Source organism: Zootoca vivipara, chromosome 7 (assembly GCF_963506605.1).
Source record: "Zootoca vivipara chromosome 7, rZooViv1.1, whole genome shotgun sequence".
Taxonomy (NCBI): Eukaryota; Metazoa; Chordata; class Lepidosauria; order Squamata; family Lacertidae; genus Zootoca; species Zootoca vivipara.
The window spans coordinates 64,278,167-64,301,650 of record NC_083282.1 but is presented as its reverse complement, the minus strand read 5'-3'; the positions used below and the strand labels follow the sequence as shown (position 1 = coordinate 64,301,650).

General features: G+C 44.4%; 1 protein-coding gene across 8 annotated transcripts in view; it reads left to right on the top strand.

Moving 5' to 3' along the window:
- NAV1 (neuron navigator 1) overlaps positions 1–23,484 on the top strand; it is a 284,649-nt gene that overhangs the window by 146,359 nt on the left and 114,806 nt on the right. For all 8 annotated transcript variants that reach the window (XM_060277180.1, XM_060277181.1, XM_060277185.1 and 5 more), the window contains one exon: positions 21,353–21,455. In XM_060277180.1, the coding sequence (XP_060133163.1) occupies positions 21,353–21,455 (103 nt within the window). The remainder of the gene's footprint in view (positions 1–21,352; positions 21,456–23,484) is intronic.

Genomic DNA, 23,484 nt, shown 5'->3' with positions numbered 1-23,484 from the left:
ATCTGGGCTGCTGAGTATGAATGTTGCCTAAATGAGGGCAGACATAGGGGAGTAAAAAGCCTCAGGCAGCTGTCGTAATTGTTGTTACATGGGCTCTCTGAGTTTCCAAACTAATGGACGTTTAAGATGTTAAAAATAAGAAGAAGTGCAGAACTGAACTAGGGTGCTGTTCATACCCTAGATCAGGCATCCCCAAACTTTGGCCCTCCAGATGTTTTGGACTACAATTCCCATCATCCCTGACCACTGGTCCTCTTAGGGCCACAGTTTGGGGGTGCCTGCCCTAGATGGATTTCTAATTTATGGGAAATAGAATGAAAAACACTGTAAATAGAACATTCACAAATGCAAGTACAGTAGAACCTCGGTTTATGAATTTTCGGTTTATGAACACCGCGGACCCATCTGGAACGGATTAATTCATTTTCCATTACTTTCAATGGGAAAGTTCGCTTCAGTTTATGAATGCTTCAGTTTATGAACACACTTCCGGAACCAATTACACCCATGCTTCAGTTTATGAACGCTTCAGTTTAAGTACTCCGCGGACCCATCTGGAACAGATTAATCCACTTTCCATTACTTTCAATGGGAAAGTTCGCTTCAGTTTATGAACGTTTCAGTTTAAGTACCCCGCGGACCGTCTGGAACAGATTAATCCACTTTCCATTACTTTCAGTTGGAAAGTTCGCTTCAGTTTATGAACGCTTCAGTTTATGAACAGACTTCTGGAACCAATTGTGTTCATAAACCGAGGTACCACTGTACAGCCGTACCTCAGAAGTCAAACGGAATCAATTCTGGAAGTCCGTTCGACTTCCAAAATGTTTGGAAACCAGGGCACGGCTTCCGATTGGCTGCAGGAAGCTCCTGCAGCCAACCAAAAGCCGCGGAACCCACGCTGGACTTTCGGGTTCCAAAGAACGTTCGCAAACCGGAACACTCACTTCCAGGTTTGCGGCGTTCGGGAGCCAAACGTTCGACTTGCAAGGCGTTTGGAATCCAAGGTAAGACTGTATTTTCTGTGTAAAGCCTGCAATATAAATGTTTCCCTGCCCCTGACTTCCATACTCAATACATTTGACTACTTCTAAACATGAAGGATTTCAGATATGAATCAATCTCTGAGTGGCATGCTAATGTGAGATGGTTTTAATTAATTCTATTTCCATCCCTGAGAGCCAGCAAATATTTATGGAGAGTAGAAATTGTTTGGGAGAGGAGGTGGGAGTGTGCTGGCTTGTGCCTTCATGCTCAAGCCCTTCTCAAATGTTATCAGGACTTAAAGGTGCTTGGGGGAGGGGAGGGGCATTGTGTACCTGATGGGGCTCTGTATGTACATTAAAATGAACTTACACTTACTCTGTGCCTCTCTCTGTGAATTCTTTTAAAACTCACATAACATCTGAAAAGGACTTCAGATTTAAGCAATACACAAGTCCAGGCAGGAACAGCTGAAGAGAGACAGTCAGCACAGGGACTGGCTATGGATATATAGTGATTCTGATATTTTGCTTAAGATGCTAAAATGACCAAACCCTGCTCTTTTGCCTTTGGGGAAAATGTATTCTAAAATGATCCTGGCCATTTCTTGTGTGTTTTAAGTATTTCTGAATGCCAGCTGGGGATTGCTGCTTGCACTACAGATGGCCTTAGCTTTGGCTATGAAGGGTAATATCCCCAACTGATAGCTCCAGCTGTCTTTCATTACATGGTATACTACTATGCAAGGCAAGGTCTTTGAGAAATAACTGATGTGCCATATTTGGTGTATATGCTCTTCACGAGTCTTTCTGTAAGCTAGGTATAGTGCTTCAGGGATACAGAGGAATATGACCAAAATGTGGGTCAGTTAGGTCCCCTTCTTTTAACCCATGATTGTCCGCCATGACTGCCATGGGTTTCAGCACATGCAGACATGGAGAAAGTCACTTGCATTCATGCCGGTTTGTATGCCAAAAATCAATTCAGATTAATTTCAGCATGTGGTGTCACATGCATACAACCAATTTGGCTCATAGCAGCACAGCTGTAAAGAAAGTAGTGTGGGCTGACTGATAGCAATGGCTGTGGTGAGTCGAAAAGTTGTGTTCTGAGGATAATGCCAAAGGCAGTCAGCCAGTGCTATCTGGAATACACGTCATGAAGGAGGCAAGTTGCTTTTGCCAACCTAGCAGCACCTGGTCAGACATCCTAGTGAACATGCTGAAGCTTGTTGCAAACTGTCGTTGCAAATGGAGTTCAAACTTTTACAATAGGAAGGGCAGTACTGCAGCAGGATTGTGAAGGGGCCTCTCTGGAAGCAGACTGTGGAAGCAGAGATCAAGTTGGGATTGCTGCCATGCCTTGAATGAACGTGGATCTGCAAATGGTGTACAACACTGAGGCCTGTTAGCAAAATTCATGCCCAGTTATGGGTTTGGGGAATGGTTTGAGTCTTGTTTATTTTATTTGAGTTCCAAACACTGACAGTGCCAATGGTATCAAGACAGGGTAATTGGTGTGGTGGAAAGGAACAACACAACTGCCTGTTATAAGATCCGCAAAGATGCTGTGGCTGGTACTCTCGTTCACTTTCAGAAGATCAGCGGAGGCCATAAGGAGAAAACTCACAGCCACAGTTGTTCACGATTTTGGCAGTGTGCTGCATGCCAGTTTCATTGCAGCTGTGAAATCTCGTTCACATCTGCGCACAGTACAGTGCTCCTTCATTTGCCACCAAGTTCATTTAGCTAGTGCCAACTGCACAAGTGAACCAGTTGCCTTTAGGAATCTCACATTCATACTTGTGCTAGTTTGTACCTCTTTGGAAGATGAATATTGCCATGAATGCAGTGCTTTCTTTATTTTTGTGTACGCATCTGACACTATCTCTGTCTAAAAGCAATCAGTTGTACTAAACTGCTGGGCTGCTACATTTGATGGCTGAAGTGTGGTAATGGGGATAAGTGATTGGGGATTGCTGATGCAAGGAAATAAAAAAAGGGCTCCTTTTCATTGCTTGGTGCAACATATCATCAGCTATCTTCCTCTGTTGCTTTTGCTCTTTTACCCCAGCTTGTTGTGCAATGCCCAGGCTTTCATTTCCTGTGCTACATCCTCTCTTCCTTATTAACCCCAATGTCAGCAAAAGTCAGTGCTGATTTGGGGACTTTGGGCCAAGTCTTAAAGAGAAATGCCCTTGATTTGGCAATTGGGAGTTAATGGCAGGGACAGATGCATTCTACAGATATAAAGGATAGTCGTAAACACTTAGATTTTTCACCCAGATTTGTTCATCAGGAATAAATAGCTTGCCATAGCTCTGACTTCAGATCCCTAATTGATACCAGTTATGAACTCATTTTTAAGGTTCTAGTTACAGGTAGGTAGCCGTGTTGGTCTGACATAGTCGAAACAAAATTTAAAAAATCCTTCCAGCAGCACCTTAGAGACCAACTAGGTTTCTCATTGGTATGAGCTTTCGTGTGCATCTGAAGAAGTGTGCATACACACGAAAGCTAATACCAATGACAAACTTAGTTGGTCACTAAGGTGCTGCTGGAAGGAATCATATTTAAGGTTGTATCCTTAATTATGTAATTGAAGATGTGTTATCTTTTAATGTGTGTGGATTACTCATTACTTCTCAAAGTCAGATCACACATGGTATGATGACTGGGCTACTTTCCCCCTTTCCATTGCTTCAGTGTCTTTGGGGTTGCAACCCTTTGTCTTTTAGTTCTCAATAATTAATGGTAAAGGATGGGGCTGGAGGAAGATACTACCGGTATAATGTATTGTCATTGCTGAGACATCCTGCAGAAAATCAGTGCTGGACTGAAGTTCCTCACTTTCAGAATTGCCACTTTAGGAGAGCTATTCTCTCTGCTCACACCAAGAGTCAAAATGCTATTTGATCACAGCACAATTTTTTGATTTGTGTAGCAACAAGATATAGAGGGTTCTCTTAACAGTTTCTCACTATACGCCAATAATTGGCTGCATGCTCTTGGCTCTGGGCATCTTGGGAGATGCAAAACCTGCTCATGCCAGTGATGCCCCTGTGTTCCTGTAACAACCCTCCCTTTCCATCTTGCTGAAAAGAATTTTGTAGTGAAGCAAGGTGTTGGCAGGAAACACTTAATAATGTCCTTAATGGAAACTTTAAATTAATGGTGGGGCCTTCTGCTGAAGTGAAATATTGGCAGTGTGGTCTCATAAGGGTGAAACACCATTAAGGATATACTGCTATTTGTGGCTTGTCCTCAGGTCAAGAGTGCTGCACAAAACTGCTCTCCTTTTCAGTGGATCAGATTTTTGCTGGAAGCCAGTCCAAAGAAATGGTGGCTCTAAGTGCTATACATCATTCTGGGGTCAACAGTGTGCTGCACATTGCAGTCCAGTCATGTCCTTAGACACATGCTGCTATTCAGTGCTCATCTTTATTGTCCAGTATTTCTCATGAGGACATGTGCAGTGGAACAGCAGGATCATTGGGTCCACAGAGAGCATGAGGATCAGGGAGAAAGCTAGAACAAAGCAGCTCATATTGCCAAGAGCTCCTATTGGGGGCAGGGGGTGGGGAGAGAAGAAGCTGGACTAAACCTGCCTTTCTTCCTCGCATGGTGTGCATAGTGCAGCACGGTTGTTTGATTCAGTGTTGGCATGGCACCACAATTCTTTCAGAGCCACTGGTTTGTTTACAACTGAATATTGCCCCCAAAGTGCAGTTAGGTTTAGCAACTTCATTGGAAACTTTGTGAAGGTGGAAATAAGGTATCCACAATTCCTTTACAGTCAAACCTTGGTTTACTTCTACCTCTGTTTGCGACCGCTTCGGTGAGCGACTGCTGCGGACCCGGAAGTGTTTACATCCGGGTTCCGCGGCGTTGGATGCGCAGACACGATCTGCGCAGTGCATGTGTGCGCAGAAGCACTCTATCAGTGCTTCGCGCACACGCAGAAGCGTGCCTTCGGGGAGCGACCGCTTCGGCAAGCGACCGCCTCCGCGGAATGGATTGCGGTCACAAACTGAGGTACCACTGTAGTTTGAAGCTGATTAAAAACTTGGAACAGGCCAGGGGCTACTATGGTCTTCGTGGTTTAGTGTCATTTCAGAATTCAGGTGGGGCATCCTAGAATTCTTGAATGATTCATTTCCCCAGTATCTCTCTGCATATGGAGAATTGGTTAGGGGAAGACTTTGAAGCTGACCCCTCTCTTTAACATGTTACACTTCAACTGCGCAGACAGGTGGGTTTTCGGGGGGGGGGAAGCTTTGTGATAACCCATTTATGCATTTTGAGGCTTAAACTTGGACCCACGGTGCTTAAAAAAAGGTCCCTTTCAGCTCTTCTTAGGAGATCAGCTCCTGTCTACTGCTTACATTAGCATCACCAACACTACTTGGCAGGGCAAGAAATGTGTAAGTCCCTCCTAATAGGAAGAAAAATGTTTTTCTCTTTTGTTAATTACTCAGTCATGTAGTTCCTTCCAGCTTTACCTATAGTCATATAGTATGGGATCCACCTGTAATGAGTTTTAGAGGCTGTGCCGAGGCTGTGGGTTGCTGCAGAGGAGACAGACTTGACTGCAACTCTGAATGTTATTCTCAATCTTTCTGTGCTTTGCTTAGACTATATAGACTACAGTAATTGGAAGCACTCCCCTTCATGGATCAATGCCTTGTCGTGGCGAAGGGGCTTGAATAACTCAGAGAAGCTATGAGCTATGCCATGCAGGGCCACCCAAGATGGACAGGTCATAGTGGAGAGTTTTGACTAAACGTGATCCACCTGGAGAAGGAACTGGCAAGCCACTCCAGTATCCCTGCCAAGAAAACTCCATGGACAAAGACAACAGGCATATAAAAGTTATGACGCTGGAAGATGAGCCCCTCAGGTCGGAAGGCGTCCAACATGCTACTGAGGAAGAGCGGAGGACAAGTACAAGTAGATTCAGAGCTGATGAAGCGGCTGGGCCAAAGCCGAAAGGACGCTCAGTTGCGGATATGCCTGGAAGCGAAAGGAAAGTCCGATGCTGTAAAGAAAAATATTGCATAGGAACCTGGAATGTAAGAACCATGAGTGGAGGTAAGCTGGATGTGGTCAAAAATGAGATGACAAGAATAAATATCGACATCCTGGGCATCAGTGAACTAAAATGGAAGGGAATGGGCGAATTCAGTTCGGGTGACTATCATATCTACTACTGTGGGCAAGAATCCCGTAGTAGAAATGGAGTGGCCCTCATAGTCAACAAAAGAGTGGCAAAAGCTGTAATGGGATGCAATCTCAAAAATGACAGAATGATCTCGATACGAATCCAAGGCAGACCTTTTAACATCACAGTAATCCAAGTTTATGCACCAACTACCGGTGCTGAAGAAAGTGAAATTGACCAATTCTATGAAGACCTACAACACCTTCTAGAAATGACACCAAAGAAGGATGTTCTTCTCATTACAGGGGATTGGAATGCTAAAGTAGGGAATCAAGAGATAAAAGGAACAACTGGCAAGTTTGGCCTGGGAGTTCAAAATGAAGCAGGGCAAAGGCTAATAGAGTTCTGTCAAGAGAACAAGCTGGTCATCACAAACACTCTCTTCCAACAACACAAGAGAAGACTCTACACATGGATATCACCAAATGGGCAGCATCGAAATCAGATTGATTATATTCTCTGCAGCCAAAGATGGAGAAGCTCTATACAGTCAGCAAAAACAAGACCTGGAGCTGACTGTAACTCAGATCATCAGCTTCTTATAGCAAAATTCCAGCTTAAACTGAAGAAAGTAGGAAAAACCACTGGGCCAGTAAGATACAATCTGGATCAAATCCCTTATGAATACACAGTGGAAGTGAGGAACAGGTTTAAGGATTTAGATTTGGTGGACAGAGTGCCTGAAGAACTATGGATGGAGGCTCGTAACATTATACAGGAGGCAGCAACGAAAACCATCCCAAGGAAAAGGAAATGCAAGAAAGCAAAATGGCTATCCAACGAGGCCTTACAAATAGCGGAGGAGAGGAGGCAAGCAAAATGCAAGGGAGATAGGGAAAGATACAGGAAACTGAATGCAGATTTCCAAAAAACAGCAAGGAGAGACAAGAGGGTCTTCTTAAATGAGCAATGCAAAGAAATAGAGGAAAACAATAGAATGGGGAAAACCAGAGATCTGTTCAAGAAAATTGGAGATATGAAAGGAGCATTTCGTACAAAGATTACCATAATCAAGGACAAAAGTGGTAAGGACCTAACAGAAGCAGAAGACATCAAGAAGAGGTGGCAAGAATACACAGAGGAATTATACCAGAAAGATATGGAGGTCTCGTACACCCCAGGTAGTGTGGTTGCTGACCTTGAGCCAGACATCTTGGAGAGTGAAGTCAAATGGGCCTTAGAAAGCACTGCTAATAACAAGGCCAGTGGAAGTGATGATATTCCAGCTGAACTATTTAAAATCTTAAAAGATGATGCTGTTAAGGTGCTACACCCAATATGCCAGCAAGTTTGGAAAACTCAGCAATGGCCAGAGGATTGGAGAAGATCAGTCTACATCCCAATTCCAAAGAAGGGCAGTGCCAAAGAATGCTCCAACTACCGCACAATTGCGCTCATTTCACACGCTAGCAAGGTTATGCTTAAAATTCTACAAGGCAGGCTTAGGCAGTATGTGGATCGAGAACTCCCAGAAGTGCAAGCTGGATTTCGAAAGGGCAGAGGAACCAGAGACCAAATAGCAAACATGCGCTGGATTATGGAGAAAGCTAGAGAGTTCCAGAAAAACGTCTACTTCTGCTTCATTGACTATGCAAAAGCCTTTGACTGTGTCGACCACAGCAAACTATGGCAAGTTCTTAAAGAAATGGGAGTGCCTGATCACCTCATCTGTCTCCTGAGAAATCTCTATGTGGGACAAGAAGCTACAGTTAGAACTGGATATGGAACAACTGATTGGTTCAGAATTGGGAAAGGAGTACGACAAGGTTGTATATTGTCTCCCTGCTTATTTAACTTGTATGCAGAATTCATCATGCGAAAGGCTGGACTAGATGAATCCCAAGCCGGAATTAAGATTGCCGGAAGAAATATCAACAACCTCAGATATGCAGATGACACAACCTTGATGGCAGAAAGTGAGGAGGAATTAAAGAACCTTTTAATGAGGGTGAAAGAGGAGAGCGCAAAATATGGTCTGAAGCTCAACATCAAAAAAACCAAGATCATGGCCACTGGTCCCATCACCTCCTGGCAAATAGAAGGGGAAGAAATGGAGGCAGTGAGAGATTTTACTTTCTTGGGCTCCTTGATCACTGCAGATGGTGACAGCAGTCACGAAATTAAAAGACGCCTGCTTCTTGGGAGAAAAGCAATGACAAACCTAGACAGCATCTTAAAAAGCAGAGACATCACCTTGCCGACAAAGGTCCGTATAGTTAAAGCTATGGTTTTCCCAGTAGTGATATATGGAAGTGAGAGCTGGACCATAAAGAAGGCTGATCGCCGAAGAATTGATGCTTTTGAATTATGGTGCTGGAGGAGACTCTTGAGAGTCCCATGGACTGCTAGAAGATCAAACCTATCCATTCTTAAGGAAATCAGCCCTGAGTGCTCCCTGGAAGGACAGATCGTGAAGCTGAGGCTCCAATACTTTGGCCACCTCATGAGAAGAGAAGAATCCTTGGAAAAGACCTTGATGCTGGGAAAGATGGAGGGCACAAGGAGAAGGGGACGACAGAGGACAAGATGGTTGGACAGTGTTCTCGAAGCTACGAACATGAGTTTGACCAAACTGCGGGAGGCAGTGCAAGACAGGAGTGCCTGGCGTGCTCTGGTCCATGGGGTCACGAAGAGTCGGACACGACTAAACGACTAAACAACAAACAAAATTGGAAGCACTGGTTCTGAGAACTCTGACTGAACCCATCTTCACAATCCAAGGCCTTTTGCTGCCATCTTGTGGCTGGATGTTGCAGGTGCTGCGCTGCTTATACAGGGCGGCAACACAGAAATGTTATCTGAAATGGTATCTGAAGAAATGGTATCTGAAGAAGTGTGCATGCACACGAAAGCTCATACCAATGACAAACTTAGTTGGTCTCTAAGGTGCTACTGGAAGAAGAAAAAATTATCTTGCTTCGAACACAGAAATGTTAAGTGTTGTAGAAGGAGACTTGATTTGGCAGCTTGTGGTATAATGTGCAAACCCAGCTCTGAGGTCCTCTCCCCTTAATTGCTTTACCATCCTCCTACTAACTAGCCCTACAAAACTGCTTCTAGGGGCCTCTTCATCCCCTTTCCTCTAAATGCTTTTACTTTGAGTCAGGGACAGCACAGATAAATGCACTGTAAAGGCATACTTTACAATGCTGCCCACGTCTTCAAAATAGTAGCTGTTATTTCTGAAATACTTCTCTTTTCTATCCAATAGCCACCTACTATTCCACTTGCTTGCATTTTTACCAGGTCATTTCACTCTTGATCTGTGCATCAATCTCTTTCGCTCCAGTGACCTGTTGGTGAACACCTGTGGCTACTAGTTATAATGGCTGTGTATAACCTCCAGTATCAGAGTAGGTAAAGGTGAATGTAAAGGTAAAGGACCCCTGGACAGTTAATTCCCATCAAAGGCAACTGTGAGGTTGCAATGCTCATCTCGCTTTCAGGCCGAGGGAGCCGGCACTTGTCCACAGACAGCTTTCTGGGTCATGTGGCCAGCATGACTAAACTGCTTTTGGTGCAACGGAGGACCTTGACAGAAACCAGAGTGAACAGAAATTCCGTTTACCTTTCCGCTGCAGCAGTACCTATTTATCTACTAGCACTGGCGTGCTTTCGAACTGCAAGGTTGGCAGAAGCTGGGACAGCAGCGGGAGTTCACCCTGTCACAGGTATTCGAACCACTGACCTTCTGATCAGCAAGCCCAAGAGGCTCAGTGGTTTAGACCACAGTGCCACCCGTGTGTGTGTGTGTGTGTGTGTGTGTGTGTGTGTGTGTGTGTGTATCAGAGTACTGTGCCTCTGAAGAGGAGCAACAGAGAGAGGGCTATTGCACTCATATCTTGGTTCTCTCAGACTATTGCATTTGTGCCATTGTGGGCTTCTCATAGGCGGGTGGTTGGCCACTGTGAAATTAGATGGACCTTCAATCTGATCCAGCAAGGCTCTTCATATGTAGTTATCCTGAAAACTATGTGACTATTTATAAATGGGACAGTGTGTATAGTTTTAGGGAGAAAGGAAGAAGAAAAGCAGAGGTGCAATGAATTGTAGTACAAATGCAGTGCTCCTTTCCCAGAAATATGAATGTATCTACTCTCTGAGAGGTGCAGAGCATGGACAGTATGTCTGCACTTAGTTATTAATCATTGTCATGTATTGTGGCAACTTAACTGATGGCTACTTAGTCGATAGTAAGTTAATATGTGCCACAGTAGATGGTAATGGCCTGGTTTTTTTCCTGGTGTACGTGGAATGTTGTCTACTAACGGGAGCTAATAACATGTGTGGTGCGCAATGCATTGAATTTTTTCCATCAGTTGTGCACTGGCTGCTATCCCAAAAGCTCTTATGAGAAAGTTCCACTGAAACTGCATGACTGGGCCAATAGCTTCAAACTGAGCTGACGGAAATAAAGCTAGATAGAAATGAATCTTGGAACTTGGTGGCGCTCGGTCCTGAAGTGCTGAACACAGGCCACTTTAGTGAAGGTTGCCTTAGTGAGGACACCCACTATTACAGATTGTATTTATTTATTTATACTTACATGCAGTCATCTCATAAAATATCAGGGCAATTTACAACAACGTGTAAGTGACAAAACATGAAAAGCTATGAAAAACAATGCAAATACAGAATTTCACCACACAAGGCCATCACCTCACATGGATGTTGAGAGAAGCTTTGGAAGGATTTGAACTTTATGTCTTTCATTCAGTCCATTTGCAAGAAAAGTACTTAGTCCTCCTCTTTATTTAATCCTGACTTCTGCCTGCCATCCTCAAAGAATCAGTCAATTCTAGGCAGGGTTTGGTGGGATGGGGCCACAGAGTCTATTTATGATCCAGATTGTCTTTGACATCTTTTTCTAATGTGGAATGTTTTGACTTTGGGCTTTTTGCAAAAATAAATTAAATTCTTAAACTAATTGGCACATATATGCATGCTTAACAGATCTTTGTGTGTCTTCTTTCTGAAACTGTGAGCATCAGTTATACCAGACACTACCTATGTTGCACTTAAATAAAGGGAGAAGGACCTATAGTGCATGCAGCTTTATCACCCAAATTTTCCCCTGCTTACTTCTGGAAAACATTTTAGAAAATGTTTCATTTTTTCCGGGTAATACCATAAAACTTGTCATTTTCCAGGTTGTGCCAGTGTCCGGTAACTCTTCTAAGCCTTAAGAATGTGGGTCTTATTCCTAGACTGAATGCTCCTTGGTTTATCTTCCTGAGCATCGTATATCATTCACAAAACTGCCTGCCCTTGGAAATGCCCATATAGGCATTTACAAACTGTGATTGCAGCCCCCTTACACCATGGATAACAAGAGCCTGCATACATGAAGCCTTTCTGTATAAGGCAGCCTTTGCAGACCTTTGAGTCATCTAAGTAGGTCCCTTTTGAATCCAGACTAATTTTACTAGGCATATAAACACAGACACACATAGATACAAACAAACACTGATAAATACACCCACTCACCCTCCTAATAAGCCAGCATAGAACAAGCAAACAGAGACTCTGTTTCATTCTGATTTCCTCAAACAGTGAGCTGTTTTGTATCAACTACCCACAGGAATCTTTGCAGGGAGTCCACTGTTTTGGGTGCTGCTTATCCTCTGTACATTTTTTGCTGGCCCATACACAGACGGGCACTGTCCACAACAAACCGCACCATGCAGTCTCAACAGCTTCTGGTCTCTGGCTGACTGCAGCTACAATCCTGAACATCCCGTGCTTCCTCACTGAGAACTAAAAGTCCCTTGAACACCTGCAAACACAGGCTGAATAGAAAAAGTACAGGGAGAGGAGGCACTTGCTTGAGAGGGGTCTGCAGGGAGCCCATGGCATCCCTTGTGCTTCAGAACAAAATCCAAGCCAGCTATTGACAAAGACTCTTATTATGGTCAATTGTGGAGTGAGGAAGGGAGATCTGCTTAAAGCTGTAGTTCCCCCAACATGGAATAGCGTTTCCCAGAGAGGTAGCTAAGCGTAGCATTTGATTCTTCCATGCTTCCACTTTGATATCTGAATGGGTCAACTCATTGGTTTTTTTTGCACTGCTTTTCACTACAACTTTTCAGTGATGACCTTCATGGAAGATCAAACTTTTCTCCATTGGAGAGGCTTGCTGGAATTTGAGAAACTCCTCTTTAGGTGCTGATCCTGTTCTGGCTTCTGCCAAACACGGGCAGATGGAGACTTTTATTTGGAAGTAAGAAATAGATTATTCAGGCAAGTAATTGTGCAGGCTCAGCAAGAGACACAGTTCTTGGGAGCAGGACAAGGAGAACTGGACAGAAGTGATGGAAGATGTTTTGACAAGTTTCCCTGCCCCTCCTGCCAAGCTTTTGAATGCAAGGTGTGATGTGCTCACTCGCAAGATTCTCTTGCCTTGTGGAAATATTGAGATTGCAAGTGTGCGCTCTACTTGGGCGAGTTTGCTCCCATCTGTGAATGCAGCACCTGATTCTAGGTGACATAACAAGTGCCCTTCTGTTCAGTCTCATCTCGTCAATTCTGCATCTCCCTGGTTGATCACTATAATTCTTGACCACTATAGATCAACATAACACATACCAGTCTGTTTGGGAATGGGGCTCTGACCCTCTAGAGAGGGACTCACATGAGCTCTGGGGGTGGGGCTGGGGAGAGACATATTGGCTTCATGTGGCCTTCAGCTTGTTCAGCCATTGGCTACAACCCATTTTTCATGTTGCAGATGTGCTCCCTCGTTTCTTGAAGATGCAAATACCTTAACCTTGGGTTAAGAACTTAATTCGTTCTGGAGGTCCGGTTCTTAACCTGAAACTGTTCTTAACCTGCGGTACCACTTTAGCTAATGGGGCCTCCCACTGCCACTGCCACGCGGTTTTTGTTCTCATCCTGAAGCAAAGTTCTTAACCCGGGATACTATTTCTGGGTTAGCGGAGTCTGTAACCTGAAGCGTCTGTAACCTGAGGTATGACTGTAAAATAGAATGTAGTGAGGGAATAATGTGGTATTTTGTGAGAGTAGACTGGCCACACCCATATCATGCATTTAAAACATGTGGCTTTCCTAGAGGAATTCTGGGAGCTGTAGTTTGTTAAGGTTGCTAGGAATTGTAGCTCTGTGAGAGGGGTACACTCCAGTTCCCAGGATTATTTGGGGGAAGCAATATGCTTTAAATGAGCTTTAAATGTATGGTATGGATACAAAATTCAGTTACACCAGTCTACAGAGTACTGATCTTTCTGAAATGAAGACCTGTGCTGCCCTTTTCAAGTTATACACATGCTTCCCAAGAGCCACGTCTTCTAAATGGAAGAGGGGGAGTGGATTGTGATTTGTTGAGTGTAAGTGCAGTCATGCTAAGTTACTAAAAGAGGGAAATGCAAGACAAGTATTTGAAACTTGCAAGTATTAAGTGGGGCTTTTTCTGAAGCTGTTATGCTTTTACAGAATTACAGTGAACTCTGGCTCATCTCTCTCTGATGGCATTAACTTTTCTCAGAAAATGAAAGAGAAGCCCATTTGGAATGGCTCGGCTCAGTAATACTCTTGGAGACTGATCCTTTTAGAATGAAATAAGGAGAAGATGAAAATCTAAGCTATTGGTACTTTATGGGTAGCTACCTTGCTACAAAGAGATTGTGTCCACTGCTAGACAGCTAGCATTGGAACATAGCAGGGGGTGTTGCCTTTTTGAGAATCCATTTGAGCAGCTGTTGAGAACAAGGGTGAGGAAAGTCTTTGAGGTGTCCTGCCTTGGCCACATTTAGCTAATGTCCAGTCCTGTGCTGTGTATGGCACTGATGAAATAATGTGTCAGTTTTGATTACTTCAACAGTGTACCTTTCATTTGGGCTTCCTCTGCTTTCACACAGTATTGATTTTTAATAGCAGACCTGGTTCAAACATAATAATTGTTCATGTGATGTATCTTACCAACAGATATTCTCAGAGCTTTGCAAAAAGGCCAATTTCTGCAGAAGAATCAGCGTTGGCAAGCAAAATAGGCCAGGGGCACTTACTGGTAGTACTTAGTAACAGGATGCATTGATTTAAATAAAGGTGGTTTAAATTACCAAGAAAAAAGGCCAATTTAAAGCATTGATTTAAATCAAGTCTCCAATTTGGAACCATCTACTTCCTGATTAAGCATGCTATTTTGTTGCTATAACAATTAAAACAGATTTTTGAAATCCCCCTAGGATGAACCCTGGCCATGGAGATCACATACACTACAAAAATTATATTTGCTTAGGGAAAAGAGATGAATTTCTGCCAGTCTCAGTTTGTTCACATGTGAAGGTACTATGGTGTTGTATCTGTACCGTGAGTTCTGCAACATTCGAAAGTGCTTTTCCAACATCAGTCTCGTCTGGAGAGCACTGCTTGTTTAGTAAACCGTTCAAATACATTAGCAATGTTATCTTCACAGGCATTATTAACTTTGGATAGCGTATCTTAGGCTAGATTCTAAGTGATCTGCAAATAGTGTGAATTAGCCGTGTCCTAATGTTACTTTGCTCATTGTTGTTGTTTAGTTATTTTGTCCGACTCTTCGTTAGAAAAATGCAATATACAATTTCACTTCCATTTTTTATTTAAAAATATAGTTTTTTAAAAAAAATTCAGGTTTTCACATCTCAATAATCTGAGCATGTGTTCCTTTCCCTCTCCCTCTGTATATGTATACAGTATGCTGTATATAGTATAATGTGTATGCATAGCTACCTATCCATATACCTTGTTGTTCCTTGAGAAAACACAGAGCGGAGATCCCACCCAAGCACTGATCAAGTCTACTATCCATTGGCAACCTCTTCGTTTTAGCTTTCATTGTAAGAACTTAGTGGAGGTAGAATGTTTGCTTAGTGCAATGTTTCTGTACGCAGCTGGGGTTTATTATTTTTAAGAATGCAGATCCAGATTGGAAGTGGGCCTACTCTAGTCCTTTTGGGCGTACAGTACCCTACGAGCTCTGTGTGTGGTTTGAACTCTCACCTCGAGTTCCTACCCTGCTGCTACTGTATGTATAATAACTGTCTTGAGCCACCCTCTTGGCTGCTTCAGGCTGTAACATCTGGAACGGGGTCTGAATCGCATGGTTTGATCCAATTGCTTCCTTGCTTGTGTGGTGGGGGGGTGACTGCATGGATGGGAAGCGGATGCACAAGAAGCTGGTCAGAAAAGGTTCCTAGCAGCATTTGTTGCCAGAGAATCCTTTAATCAGCTTGCCCCCCCCACATTTCACGATGCAACTAGCATATCTCACAGTGTGGGTGGGAATGGGCTGTGTGTGTGGAACTGGGATGGGATTTCTAGTTATGAAGCAAGACAAAATAAAGTTTCATACTCGTTCTCCAGACAGGCTGTATGTTTAGATTTATGGACTGGAACTGTTGTTTTCCATATCTATCCATTCTTGAGTCATTCCACAGAAAGAGTTGGATGTTGTAATTTATCCCAGAGAAGTATGATGGTGGTGGTGATGGGGCTGGAATGCTTTGGAATGCTGTGCTATATAGAGCACATCAACCACCTTCCTTGCCTGCTGCTGCCACCTAGCTAACCCTTTCCTATCCCATTTGGAACCTCTCAGCATGGTGTAGTGGTTAAGAGCGGTGGACTCGTAATCTGGTGAACCGGGTTCGCTTCCCCACTCCTCCACATGCAGCTGCTGTGTGACCTTGGGCTAGTCACACTTCCTTGAAGTCTCTCAGCCTCACTTACCTCACAGAGTGTTTGTTGTAGGGGAGGAAGGGAAAGGAGATTGTTAGCCGCTTTGAGACTCCTTAAGGGGAGTGAAAGGCGGGATATCAAGTCCAAACTCCTCCTCCTCCTCCTCCTCCTCCTCCTCCTCCTCCTCCTCCTCCTCTTCTTCTTCTTACCGAGCCATGCTTTTCAGACTTTTCAGACTTTCCTTACTTGCTTATTTAGATTATACTGCTTACACCAACCTTTCTTGACCTTGGGTTCCTGGATGTGGTTGGAATACAACTCCCATCACCATCGGCACTTCTAGGTAGGAATGATTGGAGTTGTAGTCCAACAGCAGCTGGGTTGAGAAAAGCCACCTTGTACAAAGTAAAAGATAACAGAAACTGCTCCTTCTTCATAGGCTGAAGGGTTGCTCTTGTATCCTGGCCCATTCACATTCCATAGCTGGAGAGCTCTACCTTTCGTGGCTTCCCTTGACAAGTGTGTGCAGCCTTCAGACAACTGTAGCCAACTCCAAATTCCTGCATGAGAGGTCAGACTGGAATTCCTGAGAGCAGCAGTGGCAACAGCAGCAGCTCATATCCCAGGGAATGAGCATACCTGCTGCTGAGTGTATCAGCTGCTGTCATTCATTCCAGCTTCAGTCAACTGGCTGCTTTCCCAGAGTTTCCGTTATGGCTCCTGTTTTGTTATTAAAGAGAAAAGAAAAGTCTCTCACCCATCCACACCACCTCTTTTCCTCCAGAGTTACCACCACAGATACCCTGGCTAGGTTGAAAACTGCTTTAAAATGTATTACGGCATACGGTTCCACTTCTACCAGCTTGGTTATGGACAGGATACAAGCTGAGATTTGGGCTTCGTACCTGATTGCCAGGTGGGTTGTGCCAGAAGAAAGTAGGACAGAGCAAAGAGTTAGGGAAGCAGAAGTCTGGCTGTGCTGCACCCATGCCTCAGGCCTTATTAAAAAACAAGAAGAAAGTGTCTACTATAATTTTCCAGAAATAATACTCAAAGCCACTCAGCAGACAGCTTTCTGTGGTTCAGGCTACCCTACGAACCACCCACAGCTACTGTCTAGCACTAGGCAGAAGTCCAGTGCTTTGGAGAATTGGGTTTGGATAAGCAGCACTGCCAGGGCCACAGCAGGCAAACATTCGGGCTGCATCCTGCTTCCTGTTTTCCTGATTTCACATGGCACTGGAAACTTCAGTTATGCATACCCCACCATCAACACAGTTGTATTCCAGAATGGGACCTAATTCAGGGTGGATTCATATAATATTTCCTTTGCTCGCTTCCTAATCTACGGTACTATGAATTTCTGCAGCTATCTTTGTGCTCTATCAACTTGTGGTTCCTGCTCTTTTCTTAATGGTTCAACATGCTGTCCAGGACGTATGACTTCCTGTTGGTTCTTCCCCCTCCTCTTTCACTAAAACTGCTTATATAGTCTGCAAGTACCATGCTGGATAATCTACAGCAGTCTTTACCAACCTCTGGTGCCTACAAGATGTTTGGACCACAACTCCCACTCTTCCCAGCCAACATGACTAATGGGCTGCAATCATGGAAGTTGTAGTCCACAACATCTAGAGGCCATCAGGTTGAGAATGGCTGGTATACAGGGAAGTAGTTTTCAAACTTTCTACCCTTGGGGAGCCCTTTCCATATTGATTTATCGGTTGAATAATTCCTGTAGCACCTCTGTCTGTTAGGATCCAACTAGGCATGATGGTGATGGATCTGAGTGTTTCAAGCTTGAGTATGCTGTAATAGTATCAAAAGCAGGAGGTGAGGGTTCTCGTTGAAAGTGAAAAGGATGAGGTGTGCAGAACCCTCATGGAAGAGGATTGCAGAACCATCCTTTTCTCTGTAGCTTATATCATCACAGTATTTCCCTCTGCTGGGCTCCAACACTGGAAATGAGCCCAGTTGGGAGAAAGCTCAATACTTATAGAGAGAGAGACTGAAGGGAGGCAATAGCAGCAGGTAAACTTGTCACTCTTGCACCCTCTTTGCATCTTACATCAGGCTCCCACCTGGTGCTTTCTATGTGATTGTGGCTGATCTGGCTGTACATTCCCTGAAGTGCTGCCATTGAATCTAGTTTGGCCCTTAAAGAAGATCATGGGGCATGTTCTAAAGCAGGTGTAGGGAAACTAGGTCCTTAAGAGTGTTGTTGGACTACAACTCTCATCATCCCTGACTATTGGCCATGCTGTCTGGGAATGTTGGGCATTGGCATCTGGAGGGCTACTACTTCCCCACCCCTATTTTGTAGTGCACAGTTAGTTCAACCAGGGTGCTGGCCAGGCCTCTTGGTCCTCATCCTCTAGGACTCAGAGTGAACCCTGGAAAACTTCAAACCCTTCTGTGTTACTGCATGTTGCAGGGCAAAAATAGGTAGGGAAACTGGCTTTCGGGTCTATTATTAATGATCTTTTCATAGAGGGACCCCTAATAATATAGTTTGACAACCACTGCTATAGAGAATAATAGGCTACAGTGACTGCTGCTGAATGTGGGTCCATTGTTTGCTGCTTATCCTTTGAAGCAGAATATTCTAAGTTCAAAATAAGGTCTGCTTATGATGGCTCAGCAGGAGGCCAGTATTATTGACGTATGAGTTTAGTCCTTTGAGAACAAAACTCTTTGTCAGACAGGCTCTCCTAATGGCAGATGTGTCAGATCCCAGGTGTGTTACGCTGTTGAGAAAATAGGATGTTTCCCTCCCCGTGGAACTGTGGATAACCTCAACTCTACGAAGCTTCGAGCTTTAAAAATCTATTCATATCAGGCTGTTTCCCCCCCTTAATTTAGCTCTTATCATATGATTTTTATTTTGAGAGTTGTTTTACAGTGCATCACTTTCTTATCTGCCAGGAATGATGTTGCTGCACTACTCATTTAGTTGACCTGCATATTTTTTATGGGCTTTTTTTGCATTGTTGTTTTATAATTTGTTTAACTGTTGGTTTTGTATTATATTGTGTTTAGTGATATGTATATCACCTTGTGTGGGCTGTGCTAAAAAAAAGCAATTATAAATGAGGAAATGATTCTAATGTTTATAATAACAACAATAATGCAATACTCCTTAGCATTCATGAATGCTTTGTCTGAACCAGTGTTATGGCACAGGAAAATTGTTTTTGCATATTACCCTAGAAGCTCTGCTGAAGGGTGCTATGTATGTGAGAGAGACAGATTAGGTGGCACTAAGCATTGCACAAGCAAAGATGGTTGGTTTGACTTGAGAGGACAACAGAATTTCCTGGGCCTGGTACACTGAATGTGGGTTGGACCTCCTGCAATCTGTTGGCAAGAACTGCTGCTTGTACATTAACTTAACCTAGTCTACCTCACAGGTCTGTTGCAGATATAAGAGAAAGGAGGGGAGGAAAACATGCACAGCCTTGAGCTCCTGGGTGGAAAAGCAATATACATATATATGCCACACAGAGCATAGAATGGAATACAGTGGTACCTTGGTTCTCAAATTTAATCCGTTCTGGAAATCCATTCCAAAACCAAAATGTTCCAAAACCAAGGCACACTTTGCCATAGAAAGTAATGCAAAATGGATTAATCCGTTCCAGACTTTTAAAAACAACCCCTAAAACAGCAATTTAACATAACTTTTACTATCTAACGAGACCATTGATCCATAAAATGAAAGCCATAAGCAATGTACTGCAGTCACACAATCAGTCAATCAGTAGCTGAACTGACTTCTACACAGTCACAAAAGCCAAAAAAAGCCAAAAGAGTAACAAAACCACAAAATAAATAGCAAAAACAGACAGACCTCAGTGTGATACTCAAAACAGAAGTGTGGCACTCAAATCGGAAGCATAACACTCAAAACGGAGCACGTTCAGCTTCTGAAAAAAGTTCGCAAACCAGAACACTTACTTCCAGGTTTGCAGTGTTTGGGTTTCAAGTTGTTTGAGTATCAAGGCATTTGAGAAATCAGCTCCACCTTTTCGTGGGGACATGTTGCGGGCGAGCCGCCAAGCCTCCCCCCTCAATGTGGGGGGGGCGGGACTGTGTCCTGCCTTGCCTTATGCTGGGGAGGCCCGGTCACGCCAGTTAGCCAAGCGGCCAATCAGGCGACATGGGGGCCATGGCCGGGGCCAATTTAAACCACGGTGTGACGCTGAATCGCCCCTTTTCAACCTCGCACCACGGATCTCAGATCAGGTCTCTGACCCTGCTTCATCGAACTTCTGCACGTGGCTCCTGAGTTCGGCACACCCAGAAAGGCCTTCTCTTCACGGCATTAGGACTGCGCACGGCAGTGGGGTTTCTCGCAGCAGCGGGGATTCCCTTCCAGCTGGCTGGCACTTTTACTGTGAAGCCGCAGGGATTGCACTCCTCCTTCACTGCCAGGGATTCACGTTCATTTTTGGTTGTGTGCCAGCTTTGGGAGAGTGTGCATGAGCGCTAGGTCCTTTACAATGGAAATTTCTGACCCCATTCATTTGAGAACCAAGGTACAGCTGTACACTGTGGAATGCGCTCCTGCAGAAGGCAGTGGTAGCCACCAGCTTGGATGGCTTTAAAAGAAGATTAGACAAATGCATTGAGCACAAGGTTATTAGTGACTGCTAGTTCCATACCCAGGGACCCAGGTGGCGCTGTGGTTAAACCACTGAGCCTAGGGCTTGCTGATCAGAAGGTCGGCGGTTCAAATCCCTGTGATGGGGTGATGCTCCCGTTGCTTGGTCCCAGCTCCTGCCAACCTAGCAGTTCGAAAGCACGTCAAAATGCAAGTAGATAAATAGGAACCGCTACAGCGGGAAGGTAAACGGCGTTTCCGTGTGCTGCTCTGGTTTGCCAGAAGTGGCTTTGTCATGCTGGCCACATGACCTGGAAGCTATACGCCGGCTCCCTCGGCCAATAATGCGAGATGAGCGTGCAACCCCAGAGTCGGTCACGACTGGACCTAATGGTCAGGGGTCCCTTTACCTTTACCTAGTTCCATACAATAAGTATTATGCTAGCCACAGGCTATGACTACTGTGTAACAGCGTTTATGAAGTTTCTGCTAATATTTAGTTGCAATATGCTTCTTTGGCATTTCCACCCATTAGTTCTAGTCCTGCTCTCTGGAATCTTCCAGAGACGTTCCTCACAGTTTAAAATCCTTAGAGAAACATGTGGAAGGGGATTTAAGGCAGCTGTAGGGAAATAAAAAACATGGAGAAATGGACAAAAGATGTACAAGTAGGGTGGGCAAATAGGGCACACATACCAAGGTTAATCGGAGCGTAGAGGTTGAGGTGGTAACAAGCAAAGTGAGGGATGAAAGCTTTACAAGGTATGGTGGGGGACTGCATGGAGCCCATGCTTGCAGCAAGTCCATTGTGAAGGTCATCTTTATTTTCTGTTATTCACTATGGAACTTCCATCCTTTTCTTTCCAACAGATCCTGAATCCCAGAGAAAGAGGACAGTACAGAATGTGCTTGACTTGCGGCAGAACCTGGAGGAGACCATGTCCAGCTTGAGGGGCTCCCAAGTAACTCACAGGTGAGACCTGCTCCTAGATTTCCTTTACTCTTGACAACCAGGATGATTTCCTTTACTCTTGACAACCAGGATGATAGTTCCTACTTGGGTGCATCAAAACAGTTCATCTGGCCACATTCCATATCAACCAATTCCGGCTAGGAAATCTGCATTTAAAGTCAGAAGATGAGCTCATCTCATAACAAGCGTGAGATGTTTCATAACATTGGACTAGGTAGTTTTTGGGTTGATTTTTTTTAAAAGGTTGCTGTGGTTCACTGTCACATTTTGCCCACAGACTACCCTTGCTTGTGGACATTTGGCCAAAATGAGATGCTGTTGTGCAGTCATTTTAAATAGCTTGGTACTGCTTTTTAACCTTGGACATCTTTGTTGTATGCTGTGATGTGACCATGCCTAGAGGGAGGTTAGGATGTATCAGGACTGCAGCAGCCAAAGCTTACCGCTCCAAGGGTGCCCCTTCCATACAGGTACTCATTTTGGAGCTTGGAGGGGAAAGGGCTGTGTTTCTATTGATTTGGCCTCCACATTTATTTGCTGAAGCTTGGTTCCCAATCCTTCCACACTAATTCCAGTGGGAGACTTGGCAACCCAGTTACAGCATTTTCCCCTCAAGGGGGGGGGATAGATAGTGGTCAACAGATTGAGGGTGAATACCAACAAGACTGAAGTACTGTTTCTGGGGGACAGGGGGTGGGCAGGTGTGAGGGATTCCCTGGTCCTGAATGGGGTAACTGTGCCCCTATCTGTTTATTGAACTTAGTGTGGGTATTCAGGGAAGAATGTGTGTGCTCCTTGCTTCAAAGGCTGCTTTTACACACCTGTTAGCATTCGTTAGATTAGTCCTGCTTACACTTTCTGAGAGATTTGAATGGGGTGGTGCATATATCCAGAGAGAGGTGTAGCATCTTATTTCACAAAGTACGCCTGTCCCTTTAAGGGCAGCAATATCATTAATTCCACGTGGTGGAGTTGTCCCAGCAAAGCCTCAGTCCTGGACTTCGCTTTCCTCAGACCAGGGCACTGGCAGTGGCCTCTCTGTAATAAAACTTTCCCTTGGCTTTCTGCTGTCCAAGTGAGCTAATGCAGTGACAGCAGCTTTTCAGACCTCCAGTGAGCAAACCGCAGCAATGTTTTTGAGTGTATGTATATCATTGTAATTTGGCAGGAGAGAGAGAGAGAAGTTGGCTGGCAAGGTGAGCTCATTCCTCAAGCTGAGCACATGGAATTTGTGATCAGGCTGTCACTCAGCACCAGGGAAAGAGGGACACGCCCCTTCTGCTTTTGGTCTCTGTGGTTCTAACTTTTGCTGGGATCCTAAAACTATATCCCTGAGTTTTGCATAGAGATGCTAACAAGGAGACTGGAGAGGATCTCTCATAAGAATAGTTAGTACGGAAAGGTGTGAGAAGAATTCTGGCAGTACAACCTCTGCTTCAGACGATGACACTTCAGCTCCTTTCCTACAGAATCACCACGTGGCTGTAACTTCTGGTTTCCAACAGCCTGTGCTTGAACTTACTGAAAGCCACTTGGAAACAGTTGCTGCTTTATGCTTAAATCCAAATATTAATGCTGCTTGTTAGCTGTTTGTAAATATTGTACTACGCCAGCTGAATGCAAGGGAAGCTTGCTGTTCTTGAAACAACCACCCCACCCCCTGCACTGCTGCTCATCTTTCTCTCCCTCTCTTTTATCACCCTCCCCACAAAGAGTTTGGTTGATGCTGTACACTGCAGAACAAGAGCCTCCTGCTGCCTGCCTCACTCAATTCAGGCTGGGAGATGCCAGAAGAACCCCGCCCAGATGAGTCAGTGCAGCATGGGGATCCAGCAAGGGAGGAATGCTGGTTTGCTTCCAGTTGATTTGCTTTGCTAAATGTGGAGATGTTGGATCAGGGGAGAGTGCTTCATGGAAGGAATCCAAAGCATTAGTTATTCATAGAGGAAGGCTGGACTTGGGAGAGCTGGGCTAGCCAAGACGCAAAGCAAGGTAAAGAAAAGCATAAGCTCCCTGGGAAACTGGGGAG